Genomic DNA, 18939 nt, shown 5'->3' with positions numbered 1-18939 from the left:
GGGGCCGACCTGCGGGGGGCTGTGGTCGCTTGCAGGATGGGGGTAGGGGACAGCTGAATGTGACCCAGTCTCACTGACACACACACACCCACACTCACGCACGGAAATCTACACAAGACAGAACTTTATTGATGTAGGGCTTCCTGGCGAGGGGTGTGTGGGCCCCAGGGCAGGGCCTGTAGCACCATGATGGGGGTGGCCTGGATGACATGGTCCCCCTGGGGCAGGCAGGGCACAGGATGGGGTGGATCTTCCCAGCTCTGCCTCCCCCTGTAGCTGGTCTGGTTAGGCGGAGGGTGTCAGGGAGGTCGTGCTAATCCCCTCCCCAGTGGCGGACATAGATTCCCCCCGCCAGCTCAGAGTGGAGGGGTAGGGCAGTGCTGGGGCGGGGGGCAGGGCACCGGCTGACCCCCTCCCCACCCCCACTCTTCACAGTACATATTCCGATCAAAGGCGGGGGTTGTGCTGGGGGTCTCCCTAAGGGTGGGTGGCAAGAGCACTAGGGCGAACAGTTGTCCCCACCTCAAACCCACCCTGGAGGGGGTCTCATTCTGAACTGGGAGACGGGAAAAGGAGGGGCCGTGGGCGTGGCCAGCCCCTCTCCATCCCCCTCAGCCAGGAGCCCCGCAAGAGTTCCCAATAAATAACTTCCGGCTCCGTCTCACCCTTCACTCCCAGCTCCTGCCCCCTCGGGCTCCTTCAGGCTGGCCAGCTGCAGGCCTGGTCGCCCCACCCCCATCCGCAGCCGGCCCCCAGCCTTGGCTCCGAGGACCGTGCGCCCTCTAGCGGCCTTGGCAGGTTTTGCAGCACATCTGGCGGAAGTAGGCTCGGCTGCAGAACTGAAATTTCAGCACCAGGGGGCAGTAGGCGACCTTGTTCACATCCTTGCACTCTGGAGCGGGCGGGAGAAGAGTAGGTGAGGGGAATCAGGTCTCAGCACCCCTTCCGGCAGCGGCGCGACCGCAGGCTGCACAGCGCTTCCTAGCTCCTCTGTGCCTTGGTTTCCTCACCTCTCAAAGGGGGCTTATACCAGTAACTATGTCATTAGGTTGTTTTGAGGATGTTGGGAGGAAAGTGCAGGTCTGGGGCGTGGACACCGTGCTACATCACGAGAAAAGCGTTCCTTTTCCAATGATCTGTTTGGACCTGTAATCCTTGCTCGTTTCCCTTTGTAACAGACTGAGGACCTTGAGCTCCAGAGCAGTCACTCCTCTCAGGGTATTTGTGTAGTTTGTGTTCAGAGTAATTGACAGTCTGTTCATGACAATGGACCAGGGTTCCCAGTTAGCAGTTAATGATGTATGACAGGGCCCGGTGCTAATAAAGGGCTTCACGTGGATTAATTTAGTCCCTCTCCCTAACATGGCACTCCCTCAAGTGAATATATTAAAAGCCTCTTGATCGATGAGAATACGAAGGCACAGAGGTGGAAGGTGAATCCAGGCAGTTTGGTTCCGGTGCCTTCAGTAAGTAACCTATTGCTCTCTATGAAACATAAATTTACTTAGGTAGAAAAAAATGGGTATATTTAAAGCAGTGGTTCTCAAGGAGATGCGATTTTGCCTCCCAGGGGACATCTGGTGATATCCGGAGACATTTTTCAGTTTTCAGCACGGGGAGGAGGGGTACTATTGGCATGCAGCAGGTAGCGGTCAGGGATGCTGAACCCCCGACAATGCATAGGGCAGCACCCGTGACAAGGAATCATCTGGCCCCAAACATCAATAGTGCCTGAGGCTGAGAAACTGATTTAAAGAAAAATATAAAGATAAATGTTATAGATGGAGATGATCAAGGTGAAGGTCATGGAGGTGGCTGGAGGAATGACCTGAGTTTGGGCCCCCAGAAAAATCAGGTGCCTACAACGCCTGGCACACAGTGGCACCTAATACATGTTGGCAGGCAGGGGATGGTGAAAGATGGTCTGGAGAAGACAGACAAAGGCATTTCCGCGGTTGCTGAAGCTCTAGGGCCAATGGTCTGGAGCCCCAGCTCTCCTATCTATGGCTTCCTCTGGACAGGACCCTCCTGGTTCCCTCCCCGCCTCACATACCTTCCAGGCCGTCCCCGGGGGGCGCGCTGTCACACTTGGCCTCGCACTGTTGCGTGGCGGGGGGCCGCAGGGCGTCCGCGCACTCGCGTGAGGGCTGCCCTGTGTGGCTGGAGCAGCGTACCGGGCGCTGTTGCTGCCCGAAGCCGCACTGCGCGGAGCACTGTGGGGAGTCGCGGATGAGCCGCAGACCAGCGCAGCCACCCACCCTGCCACCCGTGCCCTGGTTCCCGCCCTGCAGGGCGCGCCCGCCTACCTCACCCCACTCTCCCGCCACCCAGCGGGCCGGCGGGCAGCGGCGCAGGTTGCAGCGCATGGTCGCCGGCGGCTTGGCCGCGGGCGGGCAGTGCGTGGGGGGCAGTGTGGCGCGATGATCTGCGCTCTTACAAAGGACGACACGGTGGCGGAGGCCCGGCCCGCAGCTGGGGGTGCACTGCAGTTGGAGGGGGCGTTTCATGCTCAGTGGGCGCCTCCCTCCCCGTTCACACAAGGAGTGGGAAGGATGCTGGTCCGCTGGGAGGTGAGGACGGTACAGCTAACTTTGGACCAGTCACAGGGTGGGGGGAGGGGCTCAGTAGGGCTAGCGGGAGTGGGGAGGTGCCTCAGTGTGCACCCGACGTGGGCAACCCAGGCCCCTCCCTGCTCTGCACAGGGCGGGAAGGGGCGGCTGACCTCCGACCAGTCGAGGGCGGCCCATTCCGGAGGGCAGGCCGGGCCGTGGCAGGCCTCCAGCACCGGTGGGCGCGGCTGCGGGCAAGCGCTGTCGTCCAGCGCCTTCTCCTCGGCGGCCGACACGCGGCGCTGGCACACGACGGAGCGGCTGCGCACGCCCGCATCACAGCTGCGGCTGCAGCGCGACCAGTTCCCTACGACCCAGCTGTGGGGGGAGGGGCAGTCTGAGACAGGACGCCGGGCCGGACAGGCCACCCTGAGCTTGGGGCACGAGCAGATCCTCCTCCTCGCCAACAATTAACATCATTGTGGAAGCTGGCACTGGGATGCCCGTTGCTCCCGTGCCCCACACCCCGAACTCAGAACTTTATTCTGCACCCAAACTGGGGGCTGGGAGGCGCATCACCCCAAGGGGAGATAATTACCTGGACTTGGCCAGGGAGCACCATTGTTCTGACTTTGACTCCGGGAGAACCCTGACCTCACCTTAGGGAGCACCCACTCCTCTGATCCCAGTAGCACCGTCACTCCAGTGCTTGCCATCCCGACCCTGCACCCTGGCAGGCACTCACTCGGGTGGGCAGGGCTCTGTGTTGCAGGCGCGCTGCCTCTTGGGTAGCTTGCTGTGGGCGCTGCAGTGGTGCGGAGCCACGGCTGAGCTGTCCAGCTGATTGCGGCACTCCACAGCCTGCACCTGGCTGCCTGGGGGCGGGCGAGAGGTCCGTTCAGCCCTGCCCGACCCAGAAGGTCAGCCTGGTGACCAGAACCTGCCCCACCCCGTCCCACCCTGGCCTCACCGCCTGCACACTGGGCCGAGCACTTGGTCCAGGGCGCGTAGTACCAGGAGTACGGAGGCAGTGCATCTCGGGTGATGGGTGCATTGAAGCGGTAGCGGAGGACTGGCAGCTCAGTCCGGGCCAGCACCTGGGGTTGTAGGCGGGGATCAAATGGAAATCAAGTTCGAGGCCCCACAAGGATGCTAACGTCCTCCTGCACCTTGCTCCCAGCCCTGCCGTTACCATGACGATGAGAGATGCGTTAATGGGTCCCAGGGCTTCTAGGCTCTGGGTCTGATCCGGCCCTTGTCGCAGCTGAAAGGTGGTCCCGGCCAGGGGCAGGCGGTGGGGCTGGGGGGTCCCGGGCAGCCCCTCCAGCAGCAGGGACTCCTGGTCCCCCTTCAGGGCTGGGGGACAGCATAGGGGTCAGAACCCCGGCCACGCTGACACCGCCCCTGCTGACCCCCAGTCCTCATCCTCCCACCTCTGGCTCACCCAGGTGACTGAGGGAGAGGTTCAGGTCCTGGATGAAAATGTGGACGGAGCCTTTGGGGATCCAGACGACTTCCTCGTACCCTGGACAGTGGAGCTCAGATGTCACCCACTTGGCCCTTCCCTGCACCTGCCTGTCTCCCCCATTCCTGGTCCCTGATGATAACAACTAACCATTACCACGCTAAGCACTTACAGAGACATGCCACCTCATCCGCAGCTCTGACCCTGTGAAGTTAGATGTGTCATCACACCCACTTTACAGATGACAAAACTGAGGCTCAGAGAGACAAAACAAATTGCTCAGGTTTTACAGCTAGGAAGTGGCTGGACTGGGATTTGAACCCACACTTTCTTACCTCTCAAACCATCAAAGTGGTCCAACCTGCCCCCACCCCCAACAAGCAGCAGGGCTGGGCTTGGGCAGAGGGAAGGGCACCGCGGGGCCCTGACCCACACAGGGTGACTTCGCAGTTTTAGCAGTCAGAGTCAGGTTTGCAGTGAGCTCCATCACTTACGACCTGGATGATCTTGGGCCCCTGTGAACCCTCTATCCCTGCCCACCTGTGAGCCCCATGAGTCCCAGTTTATCTGTCTGTACCCCAAGACTGTCCCCTGAACTCCACACTTGGCCCTCAGTGTGTGCTTGGTCCCTTAAGCCCACCTCCCCTCTCCCACCTCACGGGGGTCTCTTCCCTTCAGCCCAAGGTTGGGAGGCATTCAAGTTCACCACACCCTGCAGCTATCCCCACCCCTAGTAAGCTCTGTGCTCTAGCACAGAGGGTCCCTCAGCCTCCTTGGAGGGTCAGGCGCCTGCCCCCTCAAGACCCAGTTTGAGGCCCTCAGGATGGCGCAGGGGACCCCACCCCCTTGGACACTTTAATTGCCGAGCTTTAGGCACCAAGAACCCAAGCCAGTCCCTGACCCTGACCTGGGGCATCATGTCCAGGACCTTTTGGGGTCCCTTACACCCCACTGGGCCCTTGGCTCTGAGGAGTTGCTGATCTTGGCTACTGTGGTGGGGCAAGCCCCGCCCCCAGCCACCAAGTGGGGAGTGTGAAAGGGAAGCTGGGTGGGGGGTCTCTCACCGGCTCCAGGCCAGGCTGGGCTGAAGACCCCCTCGATGGTTTCGCAGGCGCTGCCATCACCCCCACACACTCTGCACTTGTCTTCCCGCAGGTCAGAGCCCAGGACCCGGTCGCAGCCCACGTGCTGGGGAGGGCAGTGGTGTGCGTGGGGGAATTCAGGGAGCCGCCCCCCTCCACCTCCGGCCCCCTCTCCCCTCCCCTCTCACGGGGAGTCCCCTCCACCTTGCACTCGCCGCTGACACAAACGTCCACTGTGTCTGGGCGGCAGGGCGTCCCGTCCACCACAGCCGCCGCCCTCTCCGTGTAGAAGTTGAAGCCTTCTGCTAGGCACGTGAGCGAGCAGGCCTTCACGCCCCCTGGGGGGCACGGCCCCATCAGACTGAGGGCCAGACCCCAGACCCAACAAGGACAGGCAGGTTGGGCAGAGGGAGCGGGGCCTCCGGGTGTTCAGTCTAGGCGCTGCTGAGCCACATCCCAGGCGCTCTGGCTCCTTGGGTGAGGGGAGGGCTCAGGGCAGACCCCATGATGTGGTCTCCACCTGCGGCTGCCCCGTTACTGCCCCAAGGCCTTCTGAGTTCCCTGCTCACCTCCCCGGTACGTTTTCCACGTGTAGAATTTTCCACGGAAGGGGACACTGTCAAATTCAGAGCACTGCATTTCCCTGAAGTCCTGGGAGCCTGGGGGACAGTCCTGGGGCACAAAAAGGGAGAAGTAGGGAGGCCAGGTGTTGAGGGGGATGCAGTTAGGGCAGAGGCCTGGGGCCAGAGAACTAATGCTCTGAGCAGGGGTGGGTTGGAGGAGTGAGGCTGGAGGCCGTGGGGGTGGTGGTGGTTGTGGTGTCTGAGATGGGAGTAGGTGACTCATTAGAGTTTGTGGGCAAGCTGAGGATGACACCTGGGTTTCTGGTCTCAGACCACGGGGCCTTGAGAGAGCTGGCTTAGAAAGGAGCAAGGCCCACTCTTCGCGAGTGTGGGGCACGTGTGGACGGGAGTGTTGGACAGGAGACTGTGGTCCTTGGTCAGAAGGCAGTGCAAGCAGGGGACGAAAACTTGGCCACTGGATTTTGGGGCAGGGAGCTCGGGTCAGCTTTGGGGCAGGAGCAGGGCTTTTGGGGGAAATTGGGCAGTAACGGGATGAACATGTGTAGCTGGAGAGGGTTGTCAAGGGCCAAGCAGTTATTTCCAGGTGGGAGACGCATCTACTGCAAAAGCGTGAAGAGTTGGAAGGAGACAGGGCCCAGGGCTGGTGTAGGGAGGTCCGGGAAAGGAGGAGGTGGCCGCTGCAGGTTTCCCCAGGAGACGGTGGCCAGCTGGCCCGGGCTCGTTGGAAGCTGATGTATGCCTTTCTTTTCCCGCGTGTAAGAGGGGCCAACGGTACCCGGCTTGGGATCCTGGGGGGGACTCACATCGGTGTTGCAGGAACGGTGTCTCCGTCTCTCGCCCAGGCAGTACTTGCCCCCGATCGTCGGCCTGGAAATGGGGGTGGACAGCAAAGAAATGGGGCAGGGGGAGTAGGGGGCGAGGACCGCCCGCCCCGCTCCCCCGGCAGCGGGGCCTGGGGGCTGACCTGGGGCTGTCGCAGTGACGGCTGGAGGAGGACACGCCGCCGCCGCACGTCCGGCTGCAGTCGCCCCACGGGGTCCACGGGCCCCAGGCGCCGTCCACGCCCTCCGGCCGCGACCCGAAGGGGACGCAGACCCGCTTGTAGCACCACTGCGGGTGGGATAATGGGGAGCGGTGAGTCGGGCTTTGCGGACTCTGTGGGACTTGGCGCTCAATCCTACCCCCACCCCAGCCCCCCAGCCGGAAGTCTGAGCCCTCCTGAGGTGGAGCGAAAGCGGGAGGGGGTGGGGGACGGAGGCGGGGTCCGAAGACCGGGATTCTGTCCGGTAATATGGGGGCGTGGCTAGGGAGAGACACTGTTCAAAGAAGGGGCGTGGCCTAAACGTAGGATCCCGAACGGGTGGTGAAGCTAGTGTTGGGACGAGCGTGCAGGGCATGGCTTGGGAGCGGGTGTGGCCTCAGGCCAGGGGTGGGGCTTACAGGCAGTAGGCGTGGCCAAAGCCGATGGAGGGGTCTGGGGGGGGTGGTGGGGGCGTGGAGGCTCTTGGCCTGCGCTCACCCCCTTGTCGATGGTGTGCGTCTGGCACAGCGTGCCCTCGGCGGCCGGGATGCTGTTGGTGATGCACCGGTTGCTCTTGCTCAGACACCACAACTCGCTGCAGACCTCCTGCGGGCCAAGGCGCCCGCTCAGGCTCGCCCCCCTCCCACCTGCCTTGGGAGGACCCAGGCGACCCGCTCACTGCCGGCTGACAGTGGGGCCCCAGCGTTCCTTTCCTGGGTCTCTTTTTGCAATCCCTTGCGGGGGTATGGGCTGGAACCTCTCCTCTGCCTGTAAGCAGCACTTTTAAAACACCTAGGAGTAGGGCTTCCCTGGTGGTGCAGTGGTTGAGAGTCCGCCTGCCGATGCAGGGGACACGGGTTCGTGCCCCGGTCTGGGAAGATCCCACATGCCGCGGAGCGGCTGGGCCCGTGAGCCATGGCTGCTGAGCCTGCGCGTCCGGAGCCTGTGCTTCGCAACGGGAGAGGCCACAACAATGAGAGGCCCACATACCGCAAAAACAAAAAACAAACAAACAAAAAAAAAAAAAAAAAAAAAAAAAAACACCTAGGAGTGCTGCAAACTCCCTTAGGCACCACAATCCCCATTTTACTATGAGAAAACCAAGGCTCAGCCAGGTAAGGTCACTCACTAGAAGTCACACAGCTACTAAGGGTTAGTCTGGATCCTAACCTAGAACTTTGATCGCAGCGTCTATGATCTAATCCCTCTACAGTTCAACCCGTGGCACCTCCCAAGTTTCTAGGAGAAACCTTGGGACCTGCTGAGAAATGAAGAGGAAGGATTTTTAGAATGGGCAAAGCAGCCCACCCAAGAGCAGTGGTTGAAAAGTCAGGCCTGATGATGGCTCAGGTCAAGGGCCCTGTCTCTAATTCTTTTTCCAGCTGGTAGCTCTCATTGTTTCCCCCACCTAAACTGGGGAGGCTCCCAAACCTTTTAACCTATGGAGGGTTGAGAGGGGATAAGGGGAGGCTGGGTTTATGTGGAAAGTTCCTCTAGTTCTCCCAGTGAAAAATCAGCCCATCTTCTTCCTGAGTCTTACTTGGGCTGGCCCAGACCCTGGCAGCAGGTCCTGTCCATGGCAGGAGGCTGGCCCAGTCCCAGGGAGTCACTCAGACCCTTTAGGTTCAGGTTAATTAATACCCCTGGACAAGCCCCACTGGGTTCAGGTGTGGCCAAATTTGACCCTCTAGCCTACATCCTGCCCCATATCCCAGGGTCTTTCCTCCGAGAAGTGAAGATCCTTCTGTCCCCTTTTTACAATCACATGTAATCTTCTCTTAGAACCTGATCCTTCCAAACTTTCAAGATTTGGGATTGGACTGAGCAATGGCTGTAAGAAGGACCTTTCCTGTGTTAGCCTCTGAGACACACCTGCACACACATGAGAAGTTTGGAGGGTTGTCCTCAAACCTGCTCCCTCAGAGGATACTTCTCATCTAAAAACTCAGCCTGGTTTGCTGGCTTCACTTGGCTTATGTTCTCCTGGCCATATGTAAAAATATCACAGGCCCTGATGCCACTTCTGACACCTCTTAAAGAGAACTGCCTAATCCAGTCCTGCTCTTCCTCCTCTCCACAAGGAGGTGCCATGGTATATATGAATGAGTCCTGGGCCACTCTGGGAGACTTCAACTCCACCACTGACTTGCGACACATTTCCCCTCTGGGTCTCATCTGTTAAGATGGACCTTGTCTATATATGGCTGAGGGGCATGTAACAGAGTAGGTATGAAAGGGCTTGCATAAACACCCTGTTATTGAGTAAATAAGACCACAACTATCTCTGGACCAGGCACCAGGCCCAGCTCTTTACACATATTAACTGATTTACATGTAGTCAATAATTTACCCCTTTGCCAGGAGGGCCAGGAAGGTGTTCCTTGGAAAAATAAAAGGAAGAATCAATTCAACATACAGCCAGCAGTGGTCCATGCTTGATAATCTGGCACTTTCTCCACTTACCCACCCCTTTATAAAATTTAGATTCATAGAGAAACCTAGATTCCAATCCCAGCTCTGTCATGTTCTCAAATGGTGACTTTGGGCAAGGCATTCTCCTTATGCCTCAGTCCCTTCTTCTGCAATGTGGGGACAATAGGGTTGTCAGGAGTTTAACTGAGATGATACATATCACATGCTTGGCATACAGTGAGCATTCAATAAATGTCAGCCATCGTTGTCATCGTTAGGATACCTGGGACACAGCAGATGCTCAAGAGTACCTTCTGAATTCTTTAAGAATTCATTAGAGGGAGCTGTAGTTACCAGCCAAGTTGGGTGGGGTGGGGTGCTGAGAGTGGATTAAATACGAATTGATCCAGTGTTTGTCTCCTTGTCTTGCACTGGAATAAAGTGAGGGCATTTTAACAGCTGCCTGCTCCCTGTTTTGAGTCAACATGGCCTTAGCTTGGACAAGTCATTCAAGCTGATCTTTTTGAGTCTTGAGGGTGTGGAGAACTGGGACTGCGTCTGGGCTACTAAGGCTGAGGCTGTGAGGAGTTAGGGGGTGTGTTCAGGGAATTGGGGGAGGTAGGCAATGGAGGGGCAGACCCCAGATGAGCCGGTGGTCCCTGGTGGCTGAAGAGGGTCACCAGCTTCCTCGGGGGAGCTGGGAGTGGCAACCCCAGCTCACTTCTCTATGGGTGGATGGGGCTTTGGGAGCTGAGTATAATCCTCAAGCAAGAGTGGGGAGTGATCAGGAGGCTCAGAGCTTGTCCAGCTAAGGATTGGGGCCAAGAGATCTTGTGAACCAGTCAGTGGGGGATGGAGGGAATGAAGACAGGGTATTCCTAGAAGGATCTCTCCAGTTTTTTGCCAAGTGAGGAAGTTGGTTCATCCCCAGGGAAACTATTTCCACGAAATCTGGATGTTTCGTTAAAAATGGCCCAGTTAGGGATCTTGGGACGTCAGTCCTGCTGCAGCCGAAGGTGGACCCCCAGGCTCTCCCCAGCTCAGTCCCCAAAACAAGGGTCTGGAGAACCAGGAGATCCCATTCTTGTTCCCGAGCATTGTGACTGTGCATGACACTTGTATAACCCCATGCACCTCTGTCCTCCCATCCCCCCTTAAGCCCACTTTCCTTCCCAGCTCTCCCACCCCCACTGCCTGTGTGTGGGGTGCCCACATGGAGTTTCCCACCCCCGGTGGCCCCCCCACCCTGGTGGTGGCGGCCCCCTCCCCTCCCAGGAAGGAAAGCAGGAAGGCTCTCTCTACCCCGTATTTACACTGACGCGATTTGACTCCATGCTGGAAGCGGCATTGTTCATCTGCATCATAGGCCTGGCCGGGGGCCACTGTTGGGTACACGAAGTCCTGTCTGGGCGGCCGGTTGTTCAGGCAGAGCCCCAGGCCCAAGCTGTGGCGAGAAGAAAGCAGCTGTCACGCTGGAGGGCTGCAGGCCAAGAGCTCAGAGGCCCCAGCCAGGTGGGGGTCCCGGGGAGCAGCCCTGTGAGCACATGACCCTTCTCAGAAGCAGCCCTGACTTCCAGAGGTCCTCCCCTCCCCCAACGTGAGTGTGTGTCCCTGGGTGGGACAGGTAGGTAGGTCCTCACTCCAGAAAGCTGGTGATGTAGTCACGGCTGCAGGAGGACCACACAAACGGGTTGGTCTTCATGGTGATGTGCGCGGCCATGAGTTTGGCTGGGTCCTGGCCACGGGCCCCGCAGCTGTTCCCCACGCCGTCGTGGTTCATACCAAACCTGGGGAGAGGAGTGGCGGCTCTGCTGGGTGTCGAGGGACCTGCCAGGCTCCTCCCACCCGCCCCCTCCCGTGTCCCCGCCTCACGTGTGTCCGATCTCGTGGGCAATGGTGAATGCTGTGGCCAGGCCGATGTCTTCGTTGATGCTACAACTTCTCTCTCGCTCACACATCCCGCCCACGGGGGCCAGGCCTGGGGAATGGGTGTGTGGGGCTGGAGCTGGGGGCTCGGGGCCGTGTGCGTCTTCGACCCTGTCCACTCTGCCAGGTCCCCACCCCCACCAGGGCCAGTGTCACCCAGCCCACTGCCTTCAGACGTGCCTGAAACCTAGGGGACCCGGGTACCTAGTGTGCCGCAGGGTTTGTTCTTGTAGATGCAGATGTCATAGCTGTGAAAGGAGATAGGGGGCCGTGAGGGACCTGGGCTGACTCCTTAAGCCCCGCTAATACCATCCTGCCTGTCTCTGGTGGCTGAGTCCTGCCTGGGAAGCGTTCCCTGCCTCGGAACTGAAGGCTCACTCTCTTCCCCCAGCTGGCCTTGGAGATGCCGGGGTGCGTGAATGACCGACTGAATGAACGACAGAGTGAGTGAAGGATGCGTCAGTGTCCGAACAGCCCCACACCTGCCTCCCCACATCCTCAGGCTCCCAGCAGCCCCTCCCCCTCCCTGGCTCCCCAAGGGGGTGGCTGCACAGTCCCGGCCTCTTCCATCTCTCAGCAGAAGTGATCCCTGCTTAGACCTGGACAGTGCCCTGGACCACTCGTCCCCTGGCTCAAGTCCTACTGGAGCCGTCCCCGCCCCTCACCGTGTGATGAGCACCGCTGTGTCATGGTTGGCCACGCCGTTCTCTGGAATGGCATTGCCATGGCCGCTGCGGTTCACGATGGATTTCTGCCACTTACAGAAGCTGTCCAGGGACTTCCCAGCATGGTGGGTGATCTCCAGGGTGGGCTGAGGGTAGACAGAGAGAGGTACATGGGTACCAGCCACCCAGGGGAAGGCGGGCAGCGCTCGCGTGCAGGGGAAGGTGGGCCCCCCCGCACCCCGCACCTGGTCCTCCGTGAGCAGGATAAGGCGTGTTACCAGGATATTAACGATGTTTCCCAGACTCGAGTCCTGGAAAAGTTTGGCAACCTGACCTCCAAGAAACAAGAGAGACCGAGTCTTAAGAGGGGCCCAGAGTAGAAAACAAAAAGTGAAACGATGACAACAGCTTGCTTCAATCTAGTACCTACTGTGTGCTGGGGCTCAGGCTAAGCCTGCTGCCTAGATCTTCACAGGAGTACGTATTATCATTCCCATTTTACAGATAAGCAAACTGATGCTCAGCTAGTTAGGATGCACAGCTGGTAGGCGCTGGAAGTGGGATTCAAGTCTGGCTAAGCCTGCTTGCCAGTGAGTTTCTTTCCAACTCACCCCTACCCTGCTCAGCTTGTTTGTCTACTTGTCCTCCCTCCTCCCTGCCCACCCGCCGGCTGCCTCTGCCCAGAGATGGCCTAAAGGATGTGCACATCTGGCCTCATTCCATACTGTCTGAAGGTACCAATTTGAGCATCACCACCGGAAGGTGGAAGTGTGGGGGCAGGAAGCTCTGGAGACAGTGGTCAGAGGGGAGGAGGAAGTGCCCAGGGGTGAGTGGGCACAGAAGATGGAGGCCACTCTGTGCAATGACCTTGGAGCCCTGAGCCATCACTGTCCCATGTGGAAACCCTGGCAGGTTTGAGGGAACTTTGGAAGCCCAAGGGAGGAAGGCGGGTCCTGGGCAGAAAGCAGGGGTATCAGATATGAAGTTATGTCAACATAACGGGCCATCTGTCTGCGCTAAACTTCTTGTCTTTCCTTTTTGCTTTAGTGGAACAACAGCATCACTCATCAAGCCCTTACTATGTGCCAAGTGCTCTAGCTGGCTTCCCTCTCACTATCTCTTACCCTTTTGTGATAGATACTAGTATAACCCCATTTTACAGAGGCAGAAACTGAGGCTCAGAGAAGTCCACAGTCTTGATCAAGATCTAGGATGGGTGCTGACTCTGAGTGTGGGTCAGCCAGGTCAGCCTGTATGAATTTACAGGTAGGCGCTTGGGTGAGCCCTGCATGAAGACAGATGCACACCGTGTGTACTGCTAACTTGAGCAAGTACCTGCAAGTTGCCCATTTATTTTTTTATACAACAAATAATTACAGGGCACCTACTGTGTGCTAGGTGCTGTTTTAAGCTTTAGCAATTCACTGCATCCACCTTAGCCTTATGAAGTCAGTACTATTATTATACCCATTTCACAGATGGGTAAACCAAGGCAGAGAGGCAAAGTAACTTGCCCAAGGGCACACAGTTCAAAAGCCGCATAGCTGAGATTTCAGGCCAGGCTGGTTTGCTCCCGAGTCCATGCTTCTAGCCACTGTACTAGGCTGCTTTTCCTCATTCCTGGCCACAAAAAGCCCTCCTTTCTCACTTACCCTGTCCCCTCTCCATTCTGTTTCACTGGCCTCAGGTCAGGGATGCGGGGGATGGTGACATCCCTTTTCCTAACCTCTGGAGCGAGCTCTATGTTCTTGGGGCTCCATGCCCAGGGAGGGGGAGGCACTTACAATGTTCATGATGGCCAGCACATACTGTTCCACGTCTCGGCGCCCGTGGTAGGCCACCATCATCTTGTCAGCCACCACCAGGGTCTCCACATAGCGCTCTCGGCTGACCGAGCGCTTCAGGCCTGGCTGGCCGCGCTCTGTTTCATTCCCGAGGGGCCAGGCAGGTGGCGGTTTCAGGGTGCGCAGCCACCAAGGCCGCCCCTTCCATGGTTTCTCATCTGGATGGACAATTTCTGGTCATTCTGCTGCTTGCTCTGATTGTCCAACTCCCTGTCTGATGATTCATCTGGCTGTCAAATAGCTCATTCTTTTGCTGCTGGTTCTACAATGATGTGGCTGTCTCACTGCCAAACTGGTTGGTTGAACAGCCGCCCAGCATCCCATGACAATCAACATGACCGTGCAACTTCCCGACAATTCCACTGCTCAAATGGATGTGTGTAGCAGCCTGCCTCACTGCCAGAATTGTGTGCTTGTATGGCTCCCTGGCCTTCTGACTGTGCAACTTTTTACTGACCCTGCTGCCAACTGTCTGGCTGTAAAACAATCCACCTGACGGTCTTATTGCTTGGCTGTCCCAGTGACTGTCCAATTGTGACCCCATCCACTTTTCTGTTTCTACAACCCACTGTGGTTGTGTGTCTGCCACGGTGTGCTACTCTGGGACTCTGGGATTATGCAACTAATTCAATGTCCCAGTGGCTCTGCATTTCCACTGGACAGAGATCATTTTTTCAGCTGTACGATTGTCCTGGGGAATCTTCTGTTGTCTAGCTAGTTTCCTTACTTTCCCATTCCCTAAATGTCTGATGTTACAACTGTCCTCCTGCAAGTCTGGGTGTAAATCTGATCCTCCGAATGGTGGCTAAGGTCTCCTGGTATTTTCCTTGTGCAACTGCCCCAATATTGGTTACCACCATCCCGCTGCTTAACTGACTGATCAGACAATAATCCTAGAGATGGATGGTTTTACACCTGAGCACCTGCCTGGCTGTCCAGCTGCCCGTCTCACTCACTGCTGGGCCATCAGACTACGGCAGTGATGGATGTCTACTGTGATGGATGGACATTGTGATGGATGGATGGATGTCTACTGTGATGGATGGACATTGTCTACTGCCCTGCTGACTGTCTGCACTGCTCCCTGATGTAGCTGCCTGCTGACCTTCTGGATGGAGGGACACTGCCATCTACCTCTGCCTCAAGGCAAAGATGTTGTGCAGCCCCTTTGCCCAGCCCCAGAGAGAAAGATGTACCTCTCACTCCACAGGCTGTGTCCAGGTGGGGGTGACGCAGGGAGGAACGCTTGTACACCACGTGTGGACCACTCTCCTCTGGGCCCCGGTGCCCCTTGGGCCCACCTTGCAGGGGCTCGATTAAGTATTCTTCTTCATCTGCCACAATCAGGCCATGCTGGGGGTTGGGAAGTGCGACAGAGGGCTTGGGTCAGGTTCTGGTTCCCAGGGCCCCTGGGACCCTATCTCTGTCTTTATGATTTCATTCCTTCTATTTTACTGGGTTTATGTTGCTATTCCTTTTTCAGTTTCTTCGATGTTCAGCTCATTAATTTTTAGCCTGACCTACGGCTACACATTTTCTTCTATGTACTGCTTTAGCTGCCTCTTAAAATAGCTAATCCTTTCGATTAGCTCGAGACGTTTAAAAAACTTCCACTGTGATTCCTTCTCTGACCTATATAAGTGTTTTTCTTAACTCCCAAACTCGTGGGCATTTCCCCCTACCGCCCAGAACCCTCCACTCACCAGGCCCCCACAGGTGCTGATGGCCACATGGGAGCTGCCGGCCTGGCCCTGCAGGTGGCCGGCATAGAGGCAGTGGGGCCGGGCGGCCCTCTGCCAGGCCAGGCCCTCTCGAGTCCAGTACTCCACGGAGACATGCCCTGCCAGGAGGCGAGGGCTGCGGGTCAGGTTCAGCAGGAAGTGGGTGCTCGGTGCAGCCACCTTGTAGAAAAGGCGGGACTCTGCTTGGGGCCCTGTGCCCCGACGCTGCCTCCTGGGGGTTGGGGGTGAGAAGGCCAGCAGTGCCCCGTTGTGGTCCACTCGGGTGGGGAAGGCGATCTCATAGCTCTCCAGACTGGACAGGAACTCATCTGTGGGTGAGGGTCAAAGGCTTGGGGATGGGCCCTGGGAAGGACCCCTGTGTCCTGCCTGCTTGGCTGCAGGGTAAACAAAGTGAATCCTGAATCCAGGTCACCTGCTGCAAGACTCTGGTCTCATTGACCCCAGGGCCTACCCCACCACGACCACCGTCCCAGCTGCACTGACCCCTCCTCAATTCCTTGCTCGGTCCCCACAACTACCCCCGAGTCACCCCTACCTTGAGACCGGAAGGCGTGTGTGACCTCGAACGTGAGGCCCAGCCCCAGGGCGAGGGCCCAGCGGAGGATCTGGCAGGCAGGAGCCATAGAGGCCACGTGTCCACATGTCTCTCCCCAGCCCCGGCTGCCAGCAGCCCCCACAGCGCTGCCTTCCCTGTTCACAGCCTGGGCAGCATCACCGGGCTCCTGGGATGGGAGAGCTGGGTCAGCGGGGCCTGGTTCTGCTGCCGGGCAGAGCCAGTGCCAAGGTCCCTCACCAGGCAGACAAAGACACCTGCAGCCAGCCCTTCACTCCCAGCCTCAGGGATGCCCATGGCATTCCCCCCTCCACGCCCCTGGTTTGAAGACTCTGAAAGCATTTCCTTACTCAGTAGCCTCTCTGTCCCCCCCTCCCCCCGCTTCCCCACTATCCCCCGTATGCTCTTAGGACAGGCAGGGACCTTGACTCCATGAGCACTTACTACGTGCCAGCTACTGGCCAAGCATGTTCATGCCATCTCATTTCATTTCTGCAATAACCCAGAGAATTCATTCATCGGGTGGCGACTGTGTGAAATATGGATACAGCCCCTCCCCTCCCACTCTCCCCGACCCCGTGGGGCTCAGTCTCCCAGGAGTGACAGATGACAGACAAGTAAACGAAAAGACGTGTAATTCAGATCAGGACACGTTCTTTATGAGAAATAACCAGGAGGCTTGGAAGCAGAGGTGGGAAGGATGAGAAGTGAAGAGACAGGAGACAGTGCAGTGGTCCAGGCAGAGGAACAGCAGGGGCAAAGGCCCAGGGGCAGGCAGGAGCTTGGTGTGGACCCAGGACCACAAAGGGCCAGGGCAGGAGGGCAGCAAGGGGCTGCTGGCCTGGGACACACTTGAAGACTGGTCAGCATGAATTTTCAACCCAGATTAAACCCGAGGCCAGTGCTTGGAGCACCCCTTCCCCCTGGGGGCCCTGCCTTCAGATTCTGTGCCACGGGTAGCACCACTCACCCCGCCAGCGGGGCTGCAAACCCCTGCATCGTGGTCTCTGTTCCCGTGACCTCTCCTCCACCCTACATTTCCAGCCCGGCCCCTAGTCCTGCTTCCTCTCATTTCTCCTCGAAGCTCCAGGCCTGCCGGGCAGGTCTGTTTCTCTAGCATCTGCCCCAGGCCAGCCTGCCACAGACACCACTCTGGGCCACCACCCTGTGCCAAACCCTCCACCCCCCTCCTGTCTCCGCCCTCCTTCTCCTACTCTGTGCAATTTCCCCCTTAATCACATACTGTCTTGTTTTCTTTGCAGCCAGGCCAAGTCTGAGAGTCGATCCCCAAACAGGGCAGTTCAGCTCCTGAGAGATGGAGCCAGGTTTCCTCCAAGATGCTGACTTAGAAGCTGACACCCACCCCCCTCCCCGGCCACTTCTGATTGGACCCCTCCAGCTATGGGGAGCTCACTCCCACTCTATGACTGTGGTGCTCATTTCAGATGGCCTGATGTTTACCCCTTGGGTTTCTCTCTTTGTCTTTTTTTTTTGTTTTTTTTTTACCTTTTGGGGGGCTTCAGTTGGTGGCGCGGTGTTGAACCTGTGTGTGAGTCTCTCTGGGCCTCAGTGCCTCTTCTGGGAGCCTGGACAGGGTGGGAGGGGGCAGTGAGGAGAGCAGAGCTGGGTCTGGAGTTCAGGGGTCGCTGAGGACACCCTGCCCTTCTCCCCGGCCCTGGTGATCCTCCTTTTGGCTTTCATCCTCCCTCTGTTCCCAGCTCCCCACCCCCACCTCCCTCCTCCCAAATTCTGTCCGCTCCACCCCCATCCCCTCCCCTTGACTAGCTCTGGGATCAAAGCCCCTTCTGTGGGGGGGTCCCTCGAGCCCCTTCCTGCCTTAACATCCACCCCCATGCCGAGGTGGCAGCATTCTCATTGCAAGTGATGCTGGAGCCCCCCAGCCCCCCAGTCCTGCCCCTCTCCTCCTTCCCATACTGTCAGGCCTGGTGCAGAAGCTCAGTGGCTCTGTGGCTCTCTGAGTCCTCACCTCGGTCCTCTGAAGCTGGGCCCCTCCCCCCTACAACCTCTCCCCTGCCTCTGGTGCTTCTAGCTCAAGTGGGGTGTGGAGAGGGCAGAAGGACCCAGCACAGGTGGTGGGTGAGGTGCAGGATAGGAGGAGTCTGGGTGGGGGGGACGTACAGGTACAAGGTGTCTGCCAGGGTGAGGCCAGGGTGAGAGAATCCGCAACAGTGGTACAGCCCATGGTGGGGCTGGGAGGTATGACCTGCTCTGGGCATTAGGGGGACCACGAACAGATTGGTGGCTCTGGCGGGGGGGATGAGAAGGCTTGGGGGTGGGTAGAGGATTACTGGGCCTGAGCCTGGGGGTGGGGGGCCACAGGATGTCAGCTGGGGGTCTCCCCTGGGATGTGTGCGGGTGACTACACATCCATGACTGTGTATGGCTGTAACTGTGTATATGTGACTTTGTGTGTGGTGTGTGCCCACGTGACTGTGTGTCTGCCCATGTGACCCTGTGTGTGACCGTAAGAGTGTGTTTGTGTGTGTGTACCCAGGCCTGCCCATTCCCTCCAGCCCCTCCCTCCTAGAAGGCAGGAGGGAGATGGCCAACGTGGGGGAGGGTGCCAGCCCGCTGGAGGTGGGGGAGGAAATGCCGGCGGAAACAGCCTCTGGAAACAGAGGCTCCATCCCATCCCCGGGATCCTGCTGGGATCTGCCGCTCTACACCCAGATGTCCAGGGCCGGGCTGGGGGACAGGGCCGCGGAGCCTCCCTGCGGAGGCCAAGGCCGAGACTGCCCAGGCAGAGGCCCGGCCAGCCCAGGCTCTGCACATCTGGCTGGGCAGGCAGGAGAGGCGGCAGCCCCTGCCCGGAGAGCAGACAAAGGCCCGGCCTGCAGGAGGAGGGGGCCCGGCACCCGGCGGGTCCGCAACCAGCCGCTAATTAAAGGCTCTGAGCTGATGGCTGGAGACACTCGGAGACAGACGGTTGTGGCCCCGATGACCAACTCAGGGGAAATGGGCGGCGCCACTCCCACACCCAGACACACAAACACACATTGGCAACGACGTGCACGCACACACACTTGAGGGTGACCACACCTGTGAGGCTGGGGACCAACAACCAGACACCGCAGA

The 18939-nt window shown here is 58.4% G+C and overlaps 1 protein-coding gene across 6 annotated transcripts; it reads right to left on the bottom strand.

Annotated features, from left to right (window-relative positions):
- Nucleotides 1-109: 109 nt before the first annotated feature.
- On the bottom strand, nt 110-16009 carry ADAMTS10 (ADAM metallopeptidase with thrombospondin type 1 motif 10). Of its 6 annotated transcripts, none has more exons than XM_081232102.1 (24): nt 15826-16009; nt 15252-15598; nt 14745-14901; nt 13489-13706; nt 11950-12033; nt 11705-11850; nt 11244-11287; nt 10986-11091; nt 10754-10900; nt 10416-10557; nt 7200-7307; nt 6645-6790; nt 6484-6547; nt 5666-5768; nt 5301-5434; nt 5079-5202; nt 3994-4074; nt 3742-3905; nt 3520-3646; nt 3295-3424; nt 2723-2927; nt 2307-2483; nt 2054-2213; nt 110-892 (listed from the first exon to the last, which is right to left on the bottom strand). In XM_081232102.1, exons 1-24 carry the CDS (start codon nt 15911-15913, stop codon nt 783-785), a joined length of 3312 nt encoding a protein of 1103 aa, XP_081088228.1. In that variant the 5' UTR covers nt 15914-16009; the 3' UTR covers nt 110-782. The 6 variants fall into 6 exon arrangements, with proteins under 6 accessions (XP_081088228.1, XP_081088229.1, XP_081088231.1 ...); XM_081232103.1 differs by having other exon boundaries at nt 2312-2483; XM_081232105.1 differs by lacking the exons at nt 14745-14901; nt 15252-15598; nt 15826-16009 and having other exon boundaries at nt 11950-12038; nt 13489-13505.
- Between the last annotated feature and the right edge of the window lie 2930 nt (nt 16010-18939).

The sequence above is a fragment of the Mesoplodon bidens genome (assembly GCF_964165515.1).
Source record: "Mesoplodon bidens genome assembly, chromosome: 4".
Taxonomy (NCBI): Eukaryota; Metazoa; Chordata; class Mammalia; order Artiodactyla; family Ziphiidae; genus Mesoplodon; species Mesoplodon bidens.
The sequence above is the reverse complement of the archived record's forward strand: the minus strand, read 5'-3'. Positions and strand labels throughout refer to the sequence as shown.

What these genes read in the sequence shown, in the direction of transcription:
- ADAMTS10 (XM_081232102.1), bottom strand. Translation starts at nt 15,913, where the DNA reads ATGGCTCCTGCCTGCCAGATCCTCCGCTGGGCCCTCGCCCTGGGGCTG. An exon ending in ACACGCCTTCCGGTCTCAAG is followed by an intron (nt 15,599 to 15,825) that starts GTAGGGGTGACT and finishes CCTCACCCACAG; the next exon opens with ATGAGTTCCTGTCCAGTCTG. An exon ending in GTGTCAGCGGCGAGTGCAAG is followed by an intron (nt 5,203 to 5,300) that starts GTGGAGGGGACT and finishes TGCCCTCCCCAG; the next exon opens with CACGTGGGCTGCGACCGGGT.